This window comes from Schistocerca americana, chromosome 1 (genome assembly GCF_021461395.2).
Source record: "Schistocerca americana isolate TAMUIC-IGC-003095 chromosome 1, iqSchAmer2.1, whole genome shotgun sequence".
NCBI lineage: Eukaryota > Metazoa > Arthropoda > Insecta > Orthoptera > Acrididae > Schistocerca > Schistocerca americana.
In genome coordinates, this window is record NC_060119.1 from 36,667,580 (window position 1) to 36,690,445 (window position 22,866).

General features: G+C 42.3%; 1 protein-coding gene across 2 annotated transcripts in view; it reads right to left on the reverse strand.

The window, feature by feature from the left end:
• LOC124546690 (cystathionine beta-synthase) overlaps positions 1-2,341 on the reverse strand; it is a 167,003-nt gene extending 164,662 nt beyond the window's left edge. The window contains exon 1 of one of the 2 annotated variants that reach the window (XM_047125056.1): positions 2,255-2,341. In XM_047125056.1, coding sequence (XP_046981012.1) covers positions 2,255-2,261 — 7 coding nt within the window. In that variant the 5' untranslated portion in view covers positions 2,262-2,341. Of the gene's footprint in view, positions 1-1,776; positions 1,896-2,254 lie in introns of those variants that run through there. The other variant, XM_047125057.1, reaches the window with a different exon arrangement.
• Positions 2,342-22,866: the final 20,525 nt, after the last annotated feature.

Genomic DNA, 22,866 nt, shown 5'->3' on the forward strand with positions numbered 1-22,866 from the left:
GCCAGAAATGACAACGTGGTCCGAGCCAAAGAGACACTTAGCTTATTAACGTTAATCAGGACGCGTGATTGGCGTTGTTTATTTTCGCTTGAGCTCTGCATAACGAACAGATAACTGTTTCGATATTTTTTGTTTCTCCTCAGATAGAAAAACATCAACAGTTCTTCATAAGTTTGTTTTGGTTTCTATGAAGACATCATCACATCGCCCGACAATGTGGTTTCCTCATCCAATCTTTTCCCCGGAGCTACATCACTTGAAGGGCTTGTGTTGACAATTATTAAATCTGGACGTTCGAGACGACAAACGAAACAGTAACACACGTTTCGTTGAATCGGCCACAGAAGACGTACTTACCGGCCATGAGTTAATTTTCGTTTTCTATCTCTTGCTCGGCCTCCCGGGCGGAATACCTTACGCTCTCCATTGAGCTGTACTCACAACATAAAATGAAGTGAGACACAAATTTTGGAATCTTTAATACAAAACACCATTCCCCTCCTTAATCTGTAGTTGTATTGAGTCACTAACTAAGCTTGCTTCAGTAGCCACAGAACCATGCACACATTTAAGAAACTACCATTCCTGGAGCTACTTGCTTTAAATGACATTGCAGCTATCGGTACTATATCCTTTAAATGACATTGAAGCTATCGGTAACTGATGCTTTAAATGACATGAATTAAATGCGGAAAACAGTTGTTTAATGTGAACGACGTTCCCGGAGGGCTTTCAAAGTTGTCAATGGCAGCTGTGTTTTTCATGTTATCCGTACAGAAACACACTATCTGCATTGTCTTTGGTTACAGCGCTATTATTCGAAATTACCACTTTGATACGGCAAACGAAATAGGGCATTTATGTTTAAATAGGTCGTTTCCACCCTCGTTTTTTTTTTTTTAACGTAAGGCGACACCATCCCAAGAATCTTTCACCACAAGGAGAAATAAAGAACCAAAAACTTGCGTAAGCTTCAACAAATGTGCATCTTGTGAGCAGCCGTCTATGAAGATGAACCTGTCGGTTCGACACTGGTTACGGCACTACTTACGCAAATAAATTGCATTATCAATACCGTCTGGTTGCTGAGATATTCTTTGAAAGAATCAGCCCACAAGAGAAAACGCTAAATATTCGTACATGCTGAGGCAGCAAGAAATAAAATATAAACGTTGGAACTGGATGTTGCCGAATAAGCGATGGAAAAACAGCTGACTTCTTTGTTCCGAATGATATACACGCAATAAATGAATTAATATAACAACAGTGAGAATAAGACTTGCACATACATCGTATGTTTTATATTTGCGTTATAATACTGAGAACAGCGTGGTATTACGATACACCAAAAAAGCTACGCTCTGCTACTATTTGACAGCGTTTCCGTATGGCAACAAAACAATAATTTATTCATAGAGCTGGAGATTTTGCAGGTTTTTCTCACACGTTCACCACGCTATCTGTAAATCGTTCAACATCGCTAGAGCAAATTCACGAAAACACATCGAAGAGCGAATCTCCAAGAACAACAACACTGCCAACAAAAATAACATTCATACGCAAAATCAAGGAAAAGGAAGCTATTCCTTTTCGTACGCCAGTGATAATCAAAGTTATTACAAAACAGAGTGCAAAGACAATTCATTGTTTCTTTTTCAGCGATATGCACCACGGAAAGCAAAGACAAACGACTCGCGACTCATGTAACAAAACACGATGCTTGTCCAACCCAAGTAACTAACAAGGAATACAGCGTCAATGTGCTGCAAAACTTACTTTATGTGAGGCTGCCTGAAGACGCCAATGCCACCGATAGAAATGTGACACGGGCACGGAAATCGCAGAACGGTTATCGCTTATCCGCTACGTAGCAGAATTCAAGAGCTGCTGACGCACCGCACAACTGAAACGACTAGATCGTAAACACTGCTCCAACAGACCGCGCAAAGCTGCAATCGTGTGGTCAGACATCGATCACTCGAGTATCCTCACAGATAAAGCGCACTCACAGGAACACTATACAGTGAGTTACGGTAATGTCGTCCATGTACATACCCTAACTGACAATGGACAATAGTTGTGCTGTGTGAAAAGTGATGTTATTGTTCTTTTTGAAGGAGAAGGGATGTCACTTAAGAGCAAGAGCGTCACATGGGATGTCGGAGCACCGTGTTGTACGAGCACCTGGCACAACACGTGCGCCATTAAGGTCGCGGGCTTGGCGGCAGGCCAGGAATTTCTCGCGTGTACTTACTCTCCATTGTGTACGGTGCCCCGTCTCTTGCTGTGGGATGCCGGGTGGTACTGTAGCTTTCCACGCTGGCGAATCTGCCCGGCGCGGTAGCCTACGCACAATGGTGGGGGGTGGAGGGGGTTCGCCCCATGGCGGCCGTTGGTGGGGAGGAGAGGGGGCAGCGTCCTTGACAGTGGGCGAGCCGGACCTAACCTGACCTGCCACGCGAAATCCTGTGCTGCGTTCTTGCGGTAAACGACGCACTCTCTCCCTGTCTGCCGAAATACGGCTCTCAGCCCGTGTAGTATTCTGCGAACTAGATGTAACATTAGGCAGCAGGGGGCAACAAATGTCCGCTCCTCTATTTCGCCAATATTTTATGTGAAGTGTTTCTAACTTCTTTATAAATAAGTATATTTTATGGGTAGGGGCAATGAATAAAAAAAAATAGGAGCGCGGGTAAGCTACTACAAATAGCTTAGTGAACTCATTATTGTGGCCAAGATAGACACGAAGCCCACGCCTACCACAGCAGTACAAGTTTATAGCCGGCCGAAGTGGCCGAGCCGTTCTAGGCGCTACAGTCTCGAACCGCGCGACCGCTACGGTCGCAGGTTCGAATTCTCCCTCGGACATGGATGTGTGTGATGTTCTTATGTTAGTTAGGTTTAAGTAGTCCTAAGTTCTAGGGGACTGATGACCTCAGAAGTTAAGTCCCATAGTGCTCAGAGTCATTTGAACGAGTTTATATGCCAACTAGCTCCGCAGATGACGAAGTGATTGATGAAATGTATGATGGGATAAAAGAAATTATTCAGATAGTGAAGGGAGACGAAAATTTTATAGTCATGGGTGACTGGAATTCGGTAGTAGGAAAAGGAAGAGAAGGAAAAGTAGTAGGTGAATATGGAATGGGGGTAAGAAATGAAAGAGGAAGCCATCTGGTAGAATTTTGCACAGAGCATAACGTAATCATAGCTAACACTTGGTTCAAGAATCGTAAAAGGAGGCTGTATACATGGAACAGGCCTGGAGATACTGGAAGGTTTCAGATAGATTATATAATAGTAGGACAGAGATTTAGCAACCAAGTTTTAAATTGTAAGACATTTCCAGGGGCAGATGTGGACTCTGACCACAATCTATTGGTTATGAACTGTAGATTAAAACTGCAGAAACTGCAAAAAGGTGGGAATTCAAGGAGATGGGATCTGGATAAACTGACAGAACCAGAGGCTGTAGAGAGTTTCAGGGAGAGCATTAGGGAACGATTCAGTGGAATGGGGGAAAGAAATACAGTAGAAGAAGAATGGGTAGCTCTGAGGGATAAAATAGGGAAGGCAGCAGAGGATCAAGTAGGTAAAAAGACGAGGGCTAGTAGAAATCCTTGGGTAACACAAGAGATAATGAATTTAATTGATGAAAGGAGAAAATACAAAAACGCAGCAAGTGAAGCAGGCAAAAAGAAATACAAACGTCTCAAAAATGAGATCGACAGGAAGTGCAAAATGGCTAAGCAGGGATGGCTAGAGGACAAATGTAAGGATGCAGAGGCTTATCTCATGAGGGGTAAGATAGATACTGCCTACAGGAAAATTAAAGACACCTTTGGAGAAAAGAGAACCACTTTTATGAATATCAAGAGCTCAGATGGAAATCCAGTTCTAAGCAAAGAAGAGAAAGCAGAAAGGTGGAAGGAGTATATAGAACGTCTGTACGAGAGTGATGTACTTGAGGACAATATTATGGAAATGGAAGAGAATGTAGATGAAGATGAAATGGGAGATATGATACTGCGTGAAGAGTTTGACAGAGCACTGAAAGACCTGAGTCGAAACAAGGCCCCGGGAATATACAACATTCCATTAGAACTACTCATAGCCTTGGGAGAGCCAGCCCTGACAAAACTCTACCATCTGGTGGGCAGATGTATGAGACAGGCGAAACACCCTCAGACATCAAGAAGAATATAACAATTCCAATGCCAAAGAGAGCAGGTGTTGAGAGATGTGAAAATTACCGAACTATCAGTTTAATTAGCTTTATGTGACGGTAGTATCTGTTCCCAAAAGAACAGCTACCGTTGATAACCATGCTGCTTTTGCTAGAATGAAATGATAATTAAATGGACACCCTAGCTGCGAACAGGTGTTGATATACTTCATTGGGGACATGTTGAAAATGTGTGCCCCGACCGGGACTCGAACCCAGGATCTCTTGCATACATGGCAGATGCTCTATCCATCTGAGCCACCGAGGGCACAGAGGATAGTGCGACTGCACGGACTTATCCGTTGCACGCTTCCCGTGAGACCCACATTCCCAACATGTCCACACCATTACTTTCGTAGTGCGCCTAATAGATGTTTGCCCATCATACTCATTACTCGTGGCAGATTAATCTACCAAGTCCCGTATCAGCTAGGATGTCCATTTAACTATCATTTCATTCTAGCAAAGCTGCATGGTCTTCAACGGTAACTGTTCTTTCGGGAACAGATACTACCGTCATATATAGTTAAAATCTTTCCGGCCATTGACCTTCTTGTGCGAACGCACATGCTATCCCCGAACTCGTACGGGACTTCCAGCAAAAGAAGTCACCCTCATTTAGCCAATGGCCTTGTTAAAGAAGGCGGAGGAGCGGACAGAGGTTCAGGGCACTCTCTTTCCCTTGAGGAGGGAAGCTGCCCCAAAGGGTGGAAGAATCAGCTATGATTAACGACATGAGGATTCAGAAGGCAACGGAAACCACTGCATTAAAGACACATAATGTGTATCCACAGGACATGTGGCGTGTAATTGAAAAAGTGTCATGGATCTCCAGGTGGGGACTGCCTAGTTGGAGGTGACCATGAGAGAAATATTGAATAATCAACGGAAGGATTTCGTTTTATGAGTAGACGCACAGAATGTCGAAAGTTTGATAGTGGTAAGGAAGCCAGAAAATCTGAAAAGGAAAAAGCTAAGGCTCAATCTAGATATACTGGGGATCAGCGAAGTGAAATGGAAAGAAGACAAGGATTTCTGATCAGAGTAGTATACAATAATATCAACAGCAGCAGAAAATGGTATAAAGAGGTGTGATTTGTTATGAATAGGAAGGTAAGGCAGAGAGTGAGCTACTGTGAACAGTTCAGTGACAGTTTTTTCTCATCAGAATCAACAGCAAAACAGCATCGACAGCGATAATTCAGGTGTACATGCTGATGTTGCAAGCTGAAGGTGAAGAGACAGAGAAAGTATTTTAGGATATTGAAGAGGTAACACTACGTGAAGGGAGATGAAAATCTAATAGTAATGGGGGACTGGAATGATGATGGGCTTCGTACTAGGAATGAGAAAGGCTAATAGAGTTTTGCAATAAATTTCAGCTAATAACAGCAAATACTTTGTTCAAGAAGTATAAGGGGAGGAGATATACTTGGAAAAGGCCGAGAGATACGGGAAGATTTCGGTTAGATTACATGATGATCAGGCAGAGATTCCGATATCAGCTAGAGGACTGTATCAAATACAGAGAGACTGCGAGGACAAGATTAGAATAATTACAGCACACACAGACGCATCCAGACAGTCATTCTTCCTGCATTCCATACGCGTATGGATCGGGATGAAATCCTAATAATTGGTACAATGTGACGTACCCTCTGCCATGCACTTCACAGTGATTTGCAGAGTATCCATGTAGATGTAGATGTAGATGTAAGATGTACGCAGGAGCAGATATAGACTCAGACAACAATTTAGTCGTGATTAAGAGTATGCTGAAATTTAAGAGATTAGTCAGGAAGAATCAACATGCAAAAAAGTGGTATATAGAGGTACTAGGGAATGAAGAGATACACCTGAAGTTTGCTGACGCTATAGATACTCCCATAAGGAGTAGGTAAATATGCAGTTCAGTTGAAGAGGAATGAACATCTCTGAAAAGTGCAATCACGGGTGCTGGAAAAAAAACAAAGAAGGTAACTGCAAAAAACCCATGGGTAACAGAAGAAATACTTCACTTTACCAATGCAGAAAGGAAGTACAAAAATGTTTAGGGGAATTCAGGATGACAGAAATACAAATCACTTAGGAATGAAATAAATGGTAATTGCAGGGAAGCTAAGGTGAATTGGCTTCATGAAAAAGTAAGGAAATCAAAAAAGAAATGATTGTGGAAAGGGCTGATTCAGCGTATAGGGAAGTCAAAACAACCTTAGGTGAAATTAAAAGTAAGGGCTGTAACATTAGAAGTGCAATGGGAAATCCACTGTTAAATGCAGAGGAGAGAGCGGTTAGATGGAAAGAGTACACTGAAGGCCTCTGTGAGGGGAAAAACTTGTCTGATGACGTGACAGAAGAAGAAACGTAAGTCGATGTGGAAGAAATAGGACATCCAGTATTAGAATCAGAATTTAAAAGAGCTTTGGAAGACTTAAGATCGAATAAGGCAGAATGGATGTTATCTAACATTCCATCGGAATTTCTAAAATCATTGGAGGATGTGGCAATAAAACGACAATTCACGTTGGTGTGCAGAATGTATGAGCCTAGCGATATACTATCAAACTTTCCGAAAAACATCATTCACACAGTTTCGAAGACTACGAGCGAGAATTATCGCATAATCAGCTTAACGGGTCTGCATCCAAGTATCTGAAAAGAATAATGTACAGAAGAATGGAAAAGAAAATTGAGCATGTGTTAGATGACGATCAGTTTGGCTTTAGGGGAGATAAAGGCACCAGAGAGGCAGTTCTGACGTTGTGGCTGATATTAATGGAAGCAAGACTGAAGAAAAATAAACCGGGAAAAAGCTTTCGACAATGTCAAATGGTGCTGGATGCTTGAAATTCTGAAAAAGGGGGGGGGGGGGGAAGCCAGAGGGAAATACGGGTAATAAATAATATGTACAAGAAACAAGAGGAAACAATAAGATTGGAAGACCAAGAATGAAGTGTTCGAATTATAATGAGTGTATGACAGAGATGTAGCCTTTCACTCCTGCTGTTCGAAGAAGCAGTGATAGAAAGAAAAGAAAGGTTCAAGAGCGGAATTAAAATTCGAGGTGAGAGGATATCAACGATGAGATTCGCTGATGACATTGCTAACCTCAGTGAAAGTGAAGACCAATTACAGGATCTGCTAAATGGATTGAACAGCCTACTGAGTACAGAACACATATTGACAGTAAATCGAGGAAAAACGAAAGTAATGTGAAGTAGCAGAAATGGGAACAGCGAGAAACTCAACATCAGGATTGGTGATCACGAAGTAGATGAAGTTAAGGGATTCTGCTACCTAGGCAGCAAGATAACCCACGATAGACGGAGCCAGGAGGACATCAAAAGCAGACTAGCACCGGCAAGCAGGGCATTCCTGGTAAGAGAAGACTACTAGTATCAAATATAGGCCTCAATTTGTGGAAGAAATTTTGAGAATGTACGTTTGGAACGCAGCATTGTATGGCAGTGAAATACGGACTGCGGGGAAACTGGAGAAGAAGAGGGAGCATTTGAGATGTGAAGCTACAGAAGAATGTTGAAAATTAAATAGACTGATAAGACAAGGAATGGTTCAAATGGCTCTGAGCACTATGGGACTTAACTTCTGAGGTCATCAGTCCCCTAGAACTTAGAACTACTTAAACCTAACTAACCTAAGGACATAACACACATCCATGCCCGAGGCAGGATTCGAACCTGCGACCGTAGCGGTCGCGCGGTTCCAGACTGAAGCGCCTAGAACCGCTCGGCCACCCGGCCGGCAGGCAAGGAATGAGGAGGTTCTTCGGGGAACTGGCGAGGAAAGGAATATATGGATAAGACTGGCTAGAAGCAGGGACTGGATGGTACGACTTCTGTTAAGACATTGCGAAATAACTTCCATGGTACTAGAGGGAGATGCAGACGGTAAAAACTGTAGAAGAGGACAGAGATTGGAATATATCCAGCAAAAACGGAAGATGTAGGTTGCAAGTGTAAGTTCCTCACTATGTGTTTCTATACGAAATTTAGCACAAATTTCCAAACAGTATTCAAACTGTTTCATACCATACCACAAGCCGGCCGAAGTGGCCGTGCGGTTAAAGGCGCTGCAGTCTGGAACCGCAAGACCGCTACGGTCGCAGGTTCGAATTCTGCCTCGGGCATGGATGTTTGTGATGTCCTTAGGTTAGTTAGGTTTAACTAGTTCTAAGTTCTAGGGGACTAGTGACCTCAGCAGTTGAGTCCCATAGTGCTCAGAGCCATTTGAACCATACCACATGGAGCAATGCGTAATGATAAACCTTCTTTAAACAGAGGAACGGGGAGAGTAACTATTTCTATGATAACTGTTCTAGAGTGAAGTATTTATTCAAAAAGCGAGTAAAACTTGGCGTGATCTTCACATTTGACATTGATCTGAACAATACTATGCTTAACAAAGTGAACAACGATTTGAAAAGGGTACAACGTTAACAGAAAGTTTCTATAAAAAATCAAACCGCTTAATCAGTTGACATGTTATGCATGACTTAGGGAAGTGGGGTGGTCTTCCTCTCACCTCTGAGCAAGTGAATTAGGTTCGCTAGCTTCCGACAAACTAGCTCCGTAGAGCTGCAGTCTTAAACTTCTCTTTTATTTTTTTAAAAAAAGAAAAATTATTCAATGTCTAAGCTCTTTCAGCCTTTCAATATGTACATCATATTGATGTTTGCTGTCCTTTACAACATATTTTTCTTCACTTAACAGATACGGTCACAAGCCAACACACACTACTAAAGACATACATCGCTTACCACTCATCAACTAACAATGTATCAGACTGTGCAGAGGCAAAGATTGTGCCACAACAAGACCAAAGATTGTTTAACGGTAACATAACTTGCTCTCTCTCTGACGTGCACATCGATAATTTATAAAAATCAAAAATGACATGTCCACCTTACATAGGTGCTAATCTGATATGAAAAGGAGGAATTCACGGCGGGCCGCATCAAACCAGTCAGAAGACTGTTATTCAATCTGCCAATCTAATCTATTCCTCAGCATTCTTTCACAGCACCCCGTTTTTAAAGTTGTGGTCTCTTCTTGTTTGAACTGCTTATTGTGTACGTTTCACTTCCATATAAGACTACAACACAGACAAAGACCTTTACAATTGTAGGACTCATTATATTCATTGTAATTATATGAGAAAGAATAATTACAAACCGTTCAATCATATTTAGAGCTTACACTGATATTTTATGTCAACAAATTCCTCTTTAAGCCACTGGAGCAGAGTCGAAGGCAAAAAATATTGCGGCTATATTTTCCCCTTACTTTCTGCCGGTCGCAGTACCAGCACAGCAAGGCCAAATCAGTCAGATATCTTGACTGTTGTCTCTGTAACTCCTGAAAATTCTGCTGCCCCTCTTCAGTAATCATAGGTTGTCTGGTGTGTCCGCAGATAACACCCCCCCCCCCTCCCCCCCGCCCCGTTGTTGTTGGGCCGCCGGTTGTTGAATTTATTATTTTCAAAGTGAAAAGATCTCAGCAATAACATTATGGAACATTTTCAAAAGAATAATTCTTAAAATGAACTCATTGGTGTCCTTATGAAGAATTTAATTTCACTTTCACAACACGTTGCTGTCATTCACACTTCAACGCAGAATTCAGTCCTTTCATTTACCTTGCTTCGCGTGAAATTTACTTCTCTTTCTTGTTTAGCGAATATAGTGGAGTTGTGTTCATATGCCTGGAACACATTCTTGACTCTAGGTATACCTTTGAAATATTTTTATCCACTTCAGGGCCAAAAGCGTCTTTGGAACGCAAGTTCAAGTAGATGATGTTGCTAGAATTAGTGAAACCAACATCAGGTAGTGGTGAACCTGAATTTTTGTCCTTTAGTGAACACGCTAGATGGTTGCAGTGCTTGTTAACGAATTTTTTTTTTAACCGGTAGAGTGCATTTAGTTTTTTCTTTAGTGGGACAAAACGGAAGGCGTATTTGTAGATATTGAAATGTAGGGACAGGGAAGTTGCAGGGGGTGGACAGAAACGTGGAAACACCGAAAACACAGCTCATTATCATCCCTAATGCGATGTAGGAAAACCCGCTGGAATTCAAAACAGCTTCCAGTCGTCTCGGAATGGAAAAATAAGGTCCTGTATGGTTTTCGAGGGAATTTTATACCATTCTACCTACAAAATGACGGAGGTGGATAGCGGTCACGTGCCCTTCTCCCACTAGTAGAGCACAAACGCTCAATAATATCGCCAACTGGTGACTGTTGTGGTCAGGGGAGGTGCGACATTTCATCCTCGCGCTCACAAAACGAGTCGTGGACGATGCGAGCTGTGTGAACAGGGGCCCCGACGTCTTGGAATGCAGCATCAACATTGGGGAACAAACATTGTACCGTGAGATAGACTTGATCTGCCAAAATGGTCACATAATCCTTGACAGTAATGCGACGTTGCAAAGTAACCTCGGGGCCCACGGAATACCACGGTATGGCTACCGCACCCCTGCCATGTTTCGTTCTTGGGACGTAAATTCGGCCAGAAACTGGAAACAATATCAAACAACACTCATCCTAACGAATGACTTTCCTCCATTACTCTGTAGTCCAGGTATTATGGATTCGGCATCACGTTTTGGTGTTTCTGACATTTGCGGCAAAGATTTTGGAATTTTAGTTCGCCCTGTAATTCCCAGCTTGTGGTTTTCCCTCCGTTCGTGTTGTTTTAGTGCTGACACAGTTCGAGACGTTCACTTCTGCAGTACTTTTTGCAGCTGTCGTCCTCTTACTTTACGTTACAATCCTCTGCAGTGACACTCTATCACAATCATTCAACACATTTTCGTCCGCGTTGTGACTTAGCGCATAATGTTTTTCCGCTTTCCTTATATGGGTATACATCTTCGATACGGTGCCTCTCGAAACTCCAAACATTCCGGCTGCCTTGGTTCCAGTAGCGTCCACCACACGAACACCAACAAATTGCCCTCCTTCCAACTGACTTGTAACGCACTCGCAACTACGTGGTACACTGTTCTGACCATGAGCGACACTTGCGACGTACTGAGGACATTCCACAAGTGTCGTTAGTGGTCAAGTACAGTAGCGCCATGTGCAGTCTTGGCTAGTATGTACATTTATGCTCAAGCATGCTTTCTCGCTGTTTTTCCGTATTTTGTCCAAAAAATAGCTCCATGCGTTTCATACCTGCCTGGTCGGTATTTACGTTATTTGTTCCTCACCTCACCCCACTCTCACCTCTCGCTTTTCCCTTCGGTGATCATCACAAGCTTCAGCCCTCTACAGGGTGTCTCGATTTCCCTTGGAAAAACTTACGTACATCAGCGTACATACGGTGCCTCTAGCTAGCAAAATAGCTATCTGCCTGTCCTCGGCTCACACAAACTCCGCAACTTTTACCTGCTCCACACACGAAATCCACAGTTTGTCCAAAACCGCCCTTACCGCCGCTACACGACTTCCAAACTGTACTCCGTTCGTCATAAGAATAAACCTCATGTGAGCATTACACTACGTATACTTCTGCGTTTGCTAGAACCTCATTGGATTTCGTTGTACGTGGAGCGGAAGTCAAGTTTTCTCGAGTACAGCCAAGTACGGTTGTTTTACGTGGAGCGGAAGTCAAGTTTTCTCGAGTACAGCCAAGTACGGTTATGAAGATACGTGTTATGCTGTGCGTAACGCGTACATCCACTCAGCCATAATACGGTACAACAGCTTTATCGGTGCGTTCAACTTGGACGGCACTGGTACAACTAACCTGCCGCGATGTGAAGTTGCAGTCAAGATGTAAAAAAGAGACGAGCAGAGAACAATTTTTGAACAGAAGGAAATAATGGCAAAACTCAGGTGATACGTTTCTTAGGTGATCTGATGGAAAGCATAACATGCTCTCGTCTCTGCTAACATAGTATTGTAATTAAAATCAGTCCGCAGCTCGTGGTCTTGCGGTAGCGTTCGCGCTTCTCGCGGACGGAGTCACGGGTTCGATTCCTGGCAGCGTCAGAGATTCTTTTCCTGCCTCGAGATGACTGGGTGTTGTTATGCCGTCTTCATCATCAACATTCATCTTCATTAGGATCGGAGGAAAGCAATGGCAAACCACCTCCGCTAGGACCTTGCCTAGTACAGCGGTGCGGGTCTCCCGCACCGTCCCCTACGTCCCTCGGACTATGGGACATCATCATCATCAATTAAAAACAAGAGTGATGGAATCCTTGATTTTTAACAGGGGCAATTTTTCTGCATGAGCTATGTGCGGCGTAAAAGTGCACTGCTGGCATTTCACCACATAGTTGAATATTGAAGCCATTGAAGGTATCGCATTCAGTCGTCTGGTAATCTTTGAACTCCTTCCATATCAGACTCTGAGGAATGCGGTATACTTCAGTAGTGCCACGCTGATCACGAGGCGATCAACAGAATCCTAAGCCACCAAAAAGTCCACATTTCCTCCTCCTCCCCTTTTATGACGGGCTCTTCTGCACTTCACCATCGTTTGACAGTGGCGTGTCACAAAGATTCGTGCATTAGTTCCAGTACGTTTGGCAGCTTAAATGTCTTTTTGTGTCTCGCGACGAATCCCTTAACTTGGCTCCAGATCAGAAAAATGGTTCAAATGGCTCTGAGCACTATGAGACTTAACATATGTGGTCATCAGTCCCCTAGAACTTAGAACTACTTAAACCTAACTAACCTAAGGACATCACACACATCCATGCCCGAGGCAGGATTGGCTCCAGATCAATTCTGCTGGGTTCAGATAGCAGTGGCGCTGTGACAGCTGTAATAATGCAGCACTTGTACAGTGTGCTCGACGCCGTGAAAATTGTTTTCCGTGTTTCTACCAAGCTGTATCACTCTGGCTCGTGTGAGACATCAGTCCTGCAAAGCAATGGGCATATCAAACAAAGGGGTACTTGATTTTTCATGTTCCTCTAAAAAATTTGTTGTTTAATGTTCTCTTAACTTCAACAATCTTTTATAAAACAGCAATAATTAACAATGCGTATTTGCAAAGAAAACCAGAAATTTGCGTGCGACAAGTAATTCAAAATTAGAAGACGTGCAGTTTTCTTGAAGAAATGATGCTTAAGTATGAGTTAATTCCCATACATTTGATGAATTTCGTATTTAAGTGATTTAGGTATTCAAACCGAAAAAACTTGTAGATCACAACATGTTTCGAATCGCCGCCTGCCAGCCCACTCGATTATCAAGCTCGGACGCTACCAGTGACGCTACGGGTAAAAGTCAGAGACAATCGTTTATACTTATTACGTACTGTTTCTCGAAAAACGTCAAAGCTCATTTTTATCCGTAACCTTGTGAAAAATACCAAGAACAATTTGTTTCTAGCCATAGACGGTGTTCCGCGCGCATGTTTCACCACGAAACAGAAAGCAGTGTCATCCATTTTCGTGGATCGTATGAACAGCGAGACATTTAGAGCACAAGTAGCGCTTACAGACACTGTGACTATACGCGATTTTTCAAATAAAAATTTCGTAGCCAAAGTATGATTAAGAAAAACGTTGATGGCTATTAATACATGAGAATGTCTTAAAGTTTCACTTACAGTGACATAGTAGTAAGACAATTAATACATAGGTTGGACTTACTTCCAGGAGCGGATCAACAACAGTGTACGCAGAGCTACGACTGCTGACCAATCATAGCGTTTGTGTTTGTTTACATAAGGTTTATTCTTACGATGAACAAAGTGTAGTAGCCGGCCTGAATTTTTCTTTTGACCACTCCGTGATAGACGTCATCAAGCCATAGCGTAGACGTGTGGCAATGTCAATCTAAATTTTACAAAATTTGAAATGAAGGTAAGTTATTACCTTAAATACCCCAACTGGCAGATGGATGACGAAAAAGAATTTAAAGAAAAGAAAATATATAATAATGAGCTGTAATTGCAAGTATTTTCACTCAGCACATACTTTTAAGTTTACGATAATATTTGAGCTTTGTACAAAATAAACTTCAATAAATGCATTTGCCCGTTTCACCATTTTGCCATTGTGTGAATAAATACATATCTTTCTTTAGTTCTTGCTGTGTCGTTCGAACAAGACACAGCCAGGGCAAAAGCGCCACAGGCGCAAAGATGCGAGCTGGCGCCTGTTGTGCCTTAGGGACTCGGCATTTGCGCGAGTTCCACCAGCACCGTGGGCGGCGCTGGAGATGAAGACATCGACTTCGCCTCGGCCTATGGCCGGCCGAGCACAATCGACGAATGACCGGACGACAACGGACAGAAGCCTAATCGGAAGATAGAAGAGTAATTCTCGCCCACTCGGTTACAGATCATCGTCCAGGGCTGACTTAGACAGGGAACGACGTTTAGTGAACTCTTAGAACTGAACAGAGAATTGCTGTAAATTTCATTTGCTATGTACTGTCAAATTTACCTGCGATTATTTGCACTTACCCATTGAGGGCCTATTTTTGTATTAATCTTTGTTGGTCCATTATGGATCGTGGGACGACGGCTGGCATCAACTTCTTGATGCAATAATTTACCAACAGCCGTATGTATTGTAGAAATTTATTTTATGAACTTCTACGTGCTACCAGCTTCGGCATTACATTGATGCCATCTTCAGGCCCCACTCGCCATAGTCGTAAAATCGCTATACACGGAAGGAGCCATATAATTGGATCCGTGAATCAATCGTTATGCAACAGCTCTTGGTGGCCAGGCTACACACACTGAGTCGCATGGCCACCAAGAGCTGTTGCATAACGATTGATTCACGGATCCAATTATATGGCTCCTTCCGTGTATAGCGATTTTACGACTATGGCGAGTGGGGCCTGAAGATGGCATCAATGTAATGCCGAAGCTGGTAGCACATAGAAGTTCATAAAATAAATTTCTACAATACATACGGCTGTTGATGAATTATTGCATCAAGAAATTTTTGTATTATGTTACAAGCAGTGTTGCTGACTGCATTGTTCAACTAATCACGAACATAAGTAAACCTTTTAACTGAGTTGTGTGACTTTGTTACCAATTTGTCGGACTGTTGTAGGACCTCCGTTCCCCTATCCTGTACCTGACCCTGGGGCACAGCTGTGTAATAGTGGCAGGGAGAAATTGTCTTAGCGGAGTACCGCACCAGAAACCGTTTCACGAACTCGCAAACTCGGCCTACCGTAATAACAATGGCAACTCGGCCTCCATAGCAGTAGCGACGAAGCCTTTACGAAACTGGCGTCGAGTATTAACAAAAGTTTTCATATGGTACTACAGCCGACTTTATTTACCCCAATGTAAGAGTGTTTGTACTCTTAATAAGCTACTCACAAAATCGTACTTTCCAAATTAGCCGATTCAGACAAGGAATTGAGATGAGAGTGAAAACTGCCGCACGTATTTTTCATTCTCCAAAGCGCAGAAGACTCTTCGCCCCAAATAGAGACCGTCCCACGAGGAACAGTCAATATTCTGGGATATGACAGGAACGATAATTCGAAGCACAACGCTGTGAAACAAGTATCTTCTACTGTCCTTTGCTTTCCGTATTTTGAGAGGTCTTAGTATGAACCACAATTAGAATAAGAATCCGGTAAGCATGGATCCTGAAGCGCACACATTAAGAGCGGTGAGCGCTTGTCCATCTTTGCTACCGTGAAAGATCTCTTTTACTGAATACTGACCAATCCTCATAGGAGCACTGTACAGTATATGTACACTCTCTTCTGCCGTGGGTGAGCCGCTGTACTTACCGAACTTCTCGGTTTTCGGATGTGTATTCGACTCCTTTTTCATCTCTAGAACAGAATTCTCGATTTCGTAGAGTTCTCGTTTCTGTCCCTCTCTATTCAGAGCGACGGCTCCTGAGTAAGCTTCCGACCTCAAAAAGTAGGTCTCTTGCCAATTGCTGAGAAAGGCAGTGACGAATTTTTACCTGCTGAGAAATAGAAAAAAGACAATGCCTTTGTTCCTCAGAGGTCCCCCATCCTGCCTTGACGCAAACCAACGCAACGCAACGATGCACGTATCTCGTACCAAGGCGCCTCTCTGAAGAAGAAAAAGGAGCTATTCAAATTTTTAGCGGTTTTTAACGGTCACGATCGTTTTAATGAAAATAGTAACTTCTCTCATAATGATCGTATCAGAGATAATATTCGGTTATACTGGTCTCTAGTAGGTAAGCAATCTGGCTATCACTGTTCCTTTCTCTCCGCCGGCCGGTGTGGCCGTGCGGTTCTAGGCACTTCAGTCTGGAACCGCGTGACCGCTACGGTCGCAGGTTCGAATCCTGCCTCGGGCATGGATGTGTGTGATGTCCTTAGGTTAGTTAGGTTTAAGTATTTCTAAGTTCTAGGGGACTGATGACCACAGATGTTAAGTCCCATAGTGCTCAGAGCCAATTTTTTGAACCTTTCTCTCCGATTTTTCTCTCAGGGAGAAATTTGCGTATAGAGTTATGCAAACATGGAAATAAAATTAATATAAAAAACTAAAGTACACCAGCGGTCTAAATACAAAGAAATATTCGTAGTTCGTAGGAATATGAAAGTAATTTTAAGTAACCCTTCCTATACTGCTGCTCGAGTGAGATTCGGGCACCTTCACCAACGTGTTAACTGGGGGTCTGTCTATGCTAATTGGCCTCGGGCGACTGTGCGTGTCAGCGTCTCGACAGCCAGCGTGAATGGCTCATGTTCTGATCCACAGAAAGCGTTAGGAAACACGTGACGTTAGTGTGTTATAACCACAACTTTTGTTTCCTGGTGAACAGCAGTCGATACTTTGTGTACGGGTCTTGTAAACGGCGTATTTTATTTCTATAGATGATACAAGTGTGATTTACGTAGGGAGAGAAACAAGTCTCTCTGCGATGCTCCATGTTTTTTTTTTTTTTTAACTCTAGTTAACTACCACGCACGTACACCCTTAAAACCTGAGTGATTCGAAAGAATCATCCTTTGTATGCTTCAAAGAAGCAGTATCCAGTTAAAAGTGAAAAACACGAAGCGTCTCTTCAAAGCAAGAGATAGTCAGTTATAGAGGGAGAGCAATTAAGAGGATGAAAAAAGTGCCAGTGATCACATATACGTACGACTTCTCATCCTCCTCGACGTCAGTTGAGTAAACGCTGCTAGCAGTCAAGAAATTTAGCTCCAATAAGTTTTCGCGCATTGAGAAATCACATCTTATCTAATGTAGTAGTTATTTGCATATACTTCGAAACAAATTGTGACAAAAAAGTAAAGAAAGAAAGATTAATTCAATATCGAGATCATTCGGACACAAGCTAGATTTCGACTAGGGTAGGGTAGGAACCATCCCAGCATTCGCTTAAGTTTAACTTGGGAAACCTATACCGGCTTGGAGAAGGTGGATTTGAATCCCACCTACCACGAATACGAATTCATTGTCTTAAACACTGAACCAAGTCTCTTAGCACACAACAGCAGACGGTAGCTTGCAGTAGATTAAGTAGTGTTAACCGCCACCTTTTGTGTTGTGCTTGTCCGTACTTCTTTACATGTTTCACAAGTTTTCTCCGCGTTGCAGATCAGAATGTTACACTATTGTGGAACCTGGAAGATAGCACTGGAGCAGACGTGCTGAGTGCCTGAAACGTGTCCCGAGACGAAGCACCGAGTGAATGTGTTTACTCGTATGCTAGTTGCATATTCTGCGACAGACACGTACGGAGACAGTCACTACCTTTTTACTGGTGTGACATGAGATCTTACGTCATTATCGCGTGTTTTTCACTAGTAGACTAGTCTGCTTTTAATTTTTCCTCTTGCGTGTTTATGTGCCAGATCTAAGCGGAAAAGCCACCAAGGTGGGACATTATATAACTGACGAGTTGGTTCATACTCTGGAGGACTAGGGATAAATCTCTACCTGGTGCCCTTCAGTTAGTTCCACAGGTTGCCAGGTGCCCGAGCCACAGTCCGATGGTTCGAATCCTGGTGGTTTGAGAATGTTTTTTGTCACCAAATTTGGGTGGGGGAGAAGGGGCCACGGTACAAGTCAGGCTACAGTTCCAAACTACCAGACAACAAGCGCATACGACACTGGAGGATGATTCATTCTATGTCTGGTGGGGATATCAGGTATGAAGGTATCTCGACATACTGGGACATAGTTTCCAGCAGTATGAATCCAAGTACGTACAATAGGCTCTTCCACACATCACGCGAGAATGGCCGTATTATTTAGCCCAACACCAGCAATCAGCTTGCGTAAAAATAAAATCTACGCCCACAATGTACAACCAAATGAATCGCTCTTGTAATTAGCATTACGGTTGGATTCCAATAGCGCTAAGATAAAAAAAGAAGTAAACACACGCAAAATGTAAGCTTGCGAGTGCAACTTATAGTGTAGTCGATCTTTAATATAGTCGATATCATATGGTTTGTAAAACGTTTACCCACAACTGACGAATGTGAACAAATGTGATCGATGTATATAAGTAATATAAAAGGAACGAAACGAGTGTAAACATGCTGGAAAATTAAAAGTAGGTAATGTCTACATACATAAGTACATGTACATCTAATGATACAGACACCTCATATGGTAAAAATGAAATGGTTTGTCTAGTCAGAGGAAACTACGCCTCAAAACATGGACGTTAACAGGGTCTAGAATCCTAACTGTAAAGGTAAAGCATGTGACATACAGTCGCACATGAGTGCAGTAGTCTACAAGCAGACACTAATTATGAACTACAGTAGTATAGCCAAGAATATTCGCCAACATCTCCATCACACAAATTCCAGCCGTATATAAAGCCGCCGTCTTATGAGATTTTCCAGAAGTAGGCTAATGAAGTCATATTTTTGAGGTCAATCTAGTCATTCAAGATACCTAAATGCACTACAATATTTCTTTTAGCGCTATTGTAATCCAGTCACCACGTTGGCTATACGTGCGGTTCATGTTGGTGTACGGTGGTGCCATAGTTCTTATTTTTATACAAGCTGTTACTTTGCTTGCCACACTGCTCGTGCTTGCATGGTGTGTGGAAGAGCGGCCATACTTATACCACCATTCGTATTTGGATTCAGACTGCTGCGAACTGTGTCCCGACATGTCGTAGTTTCACGTTGCATAATGGGTCTTGACATCCTACGAAAGTACCGTTATATTTTCAATTGTAGTCCCGTTACTTCATTTTTAACTCCAGCGTATTTCATTTGGTGACTTCGCTCTCACAATACTTGACAATGACAAAATTTCGATATTGTAATCACAAATATTTTTAAAAGCCATATACGAAATGATTATTTTCAATAAGGAAATTCTCTTTCGGCGTACGAGTAACTAGAAAAATTCCCGCAGCTTACGGAGGTACAAGATCGTATGTGTTTCCTTCCGGTTAAACAGCACCATAGCTCCTTCGAGAAATTCCGTAGCCAATTACTTCCACTTTAGTAACGGAACTAAACTAGGCAGCATAAACCTGTAAACGTTAAGTGCTTCTTTAATGTTTACTCACATCTCATTAACGTTATGTTCAACGAACATCACACAATTTTCTCCGTCGTGTGCTCAGAGGTAGTGGTGACCATGACGGCGTGTTCAAGAGAGGGAAAATGGCTTGCTACATAATTCCTATATTTCTTTTTTCCTATTTAACCAACTCGTTTGTAGGGCATCCCTCGTCGTAAGGTTACTTGCGTTAAGTCAGATACGGTACGGTGAGTAGTACCTGCAGTCGATTTTGTGTCGCTGCTGTTATAAGGGTCTGCTGCGTAGTGAAACCGGTTGAGATTTGCATAAACATTTGTTCCGATTACAAAGTGATGTTCAACTCGTCTCTTTCAAATATATAAATTGTGGTTTAAGGTTATCAAATCCGATTTGTTTCGCTATGAAGTCGATCACCACAACTGTATTCTAAGATATCAGAAGCTGTTTGGCAGCGTTTCACTGTCGGACACGCGAGTAGCTGCAACTATTTTATTACCTATAAATATTCACGTAAGACGTTATAGATATTATAATTTGCTGGCATTTACTCGTACTTCGGAAGTTATACGAACCGCCCATGAATATAACGATTTATTCCGCAACTTCAGTGAAAGAAATTCGCACACCTAAAAAACTCTAAATGGAAGACACATGTTTAAAAAAACTGCGGTGTACATGAAGGAGTTTAACACAAATGAATCGAAGTTAACAGGTGCTCTATTCCATGAGAGGATAGGATGCAGATCGGATCTCTCTGACATAAAACTCCGCAGGTGAATTCACTGGTAGCGTGAATTAATTGAAAACAATGGTGACCATCGTGAATAGTATATCTGTTTGGGAGAATTGCAGGTTACAGGCGGTTTAATTTATATCCATTCAGAAACTACTTTCCGGGTTGTCTTCCAGCGCATTTTCTATCTCTGATGGTTCACAGTATTCGTTTTAATGTGTCGCATTGTACAACGGTTATTCACAAGGGACGTTTGTCGGCTCCAACAGCAATTTGTATTTAAATATTTGTACACCGATCATCGGCGTGTAATTGAGTTTCTCTTGGTTCTTACACAGTTTTGGAAGAGGAAAGGGGCGGGAGGTTAACACGCGAGTCAGTCAGTTACCTCAGCAAGGAGTTGACATGTTTAGTATACGTGTGACAGTACTGCCATCCATATACAGCATAAGTGAACGAAATCAGTAATGTCTGGAACGTTTTAAATACTTTGGCATCCAAGGGCGTAATCAAGCGTGACACGGTGTAGGAGAGGATGATGAAAATTTTGCAATGTTTTTGAGGGTCTGATTATTCAAAAACATGAATATTCAGTTGACTGCTCAACTGAAGTTACATTGGATATGATACTGGATGAAGAAAATGACTTCACAGACGGTAACGCGATTAAAAATGTTCAAGATTGTAGTGCTGGTAGCAGTGGCAGAAACAGTGCTCCTCGACGAGAAGCTAACAGTTCTGGTGGCTATGAACTTTCACCAGACAAGAAATGCAAAACTGTTAGTATTTTAACAAAATTTTCGGAAGGAACCCTTAAACAGATTTATGATGATTACCACACACCTCCACTTAGAGTTGCGCCCACAACTCGTTATTGAAGAGACAGCCATCTAAAAAAAGCACATGTGGCAATGAACATCCACTTCGAGGAAACGAGGCAATCAAAGAACTGGAGATAAACAATACATTCTATTCCAAATTGACATAATTGGGAGTGAAGTAAAATGTGTCCATTACTGGCACTAGAAATCTGGGCAATGCAAAAAGCAAGACAAATTGGGCTCACAAATTTTAAATGTTCTGTAGCTTTCACAGCAAGTCTCAAGGAAGAAAACAAATTTTGCAATAGAAACATCACTGCTTTCATGACAGCTATGCCGGCCGGTGTGGCCGTGCGGTTCTAGGTGCTTCAGTCTGGAACCGCGTGACCGCTACGGTCGCAGGTTCGAATCCTGCCTCGGGCATGGATGTGTGTGATGTCCTTAGGTTAGTTAGGCTGAAGTAGCTCCAAGTTCTACCGGACTGATGACCACAGATGTTAAGTCCCATAGTGCTCAGAGCCATTTTTTTTGACAGCTATGTATAGGAAGACCAAGATATTCTCCAGTCTGGGGCCCGTTTCATCGGAGGGGACGACAAGGAAACTGAAAATTTTCCAACACAGCCACACAGCATTTGGAACACTGATAGAAGTGGATTTAATTATGAACTAATTTCTGGTGTGACATTATCTATAAAACGGAAAAATCAACAGTTACCCTGAGTGAATCTGCACACAACACGGCTCATAGCTATCTAATAGATGATGGATTGTCAATGAGTGGGACACCTAACAAAAAAACTATATTTGTCTTCAGGAAAAAAACTTTCAGCGCAAAACTCAGAAGACTGTTGAAGACAGTCTTCCACCAAACATACATTTGGAGGCAAGCACACGTGGGAAAATGTGAAAAGACCATTTAATATATCTTTCGCGAATGTTGTTAAAGACGATATTACAAACGACCAGAAGTGTATACTACTTTTTGATCCTTGATGTGCTCACAAGAACACGACAATGGTAAATGATTCATCTGTGGATGAAGACAATGAATGCATGATCATTTCCCAAACACAATGAAATACGTACAGCCTTTGAATGTATATTTCTTCCGGCAGTATAAAATTTATGCAAGAAGGATAGCAAACTCTATAAGTGACTTCGACACTAAATTAGGAAAGAGAATTTTCATAACGAAAACGCATTCTATTATTCATAACCAGTGTCTGCTCCAAGGCATCAGCTTATGCTTCATTATTCCAAGCAAGTGTCTGAATACTCCCGCGCATGCTATTGAATTCAATTTGATTTTGCAGCTCAGGAATGTGATTCTGAGGACTGTCCAGATATTGATTTCGACGTACATCCCTATTGTGGATCTGCATATTGTTTCATGCATTTCGTCAAGGAATTTCGTGCACATTTTTAAAGTCAGATAGCGGGCAAACTAGGGTAACACAATCGAACGCTTCCACCATCCTAATCACTGCTATACGAGCCGACATCCCTTGTCAGTATCTGTTTCTCTAATTGACGTCTATTGTTCTTCTCTCAGATAACCTCCAGGGCATGACTTCTTCTTTAAAGGACTTCATACTCGCCGTTGGCCGTAGAA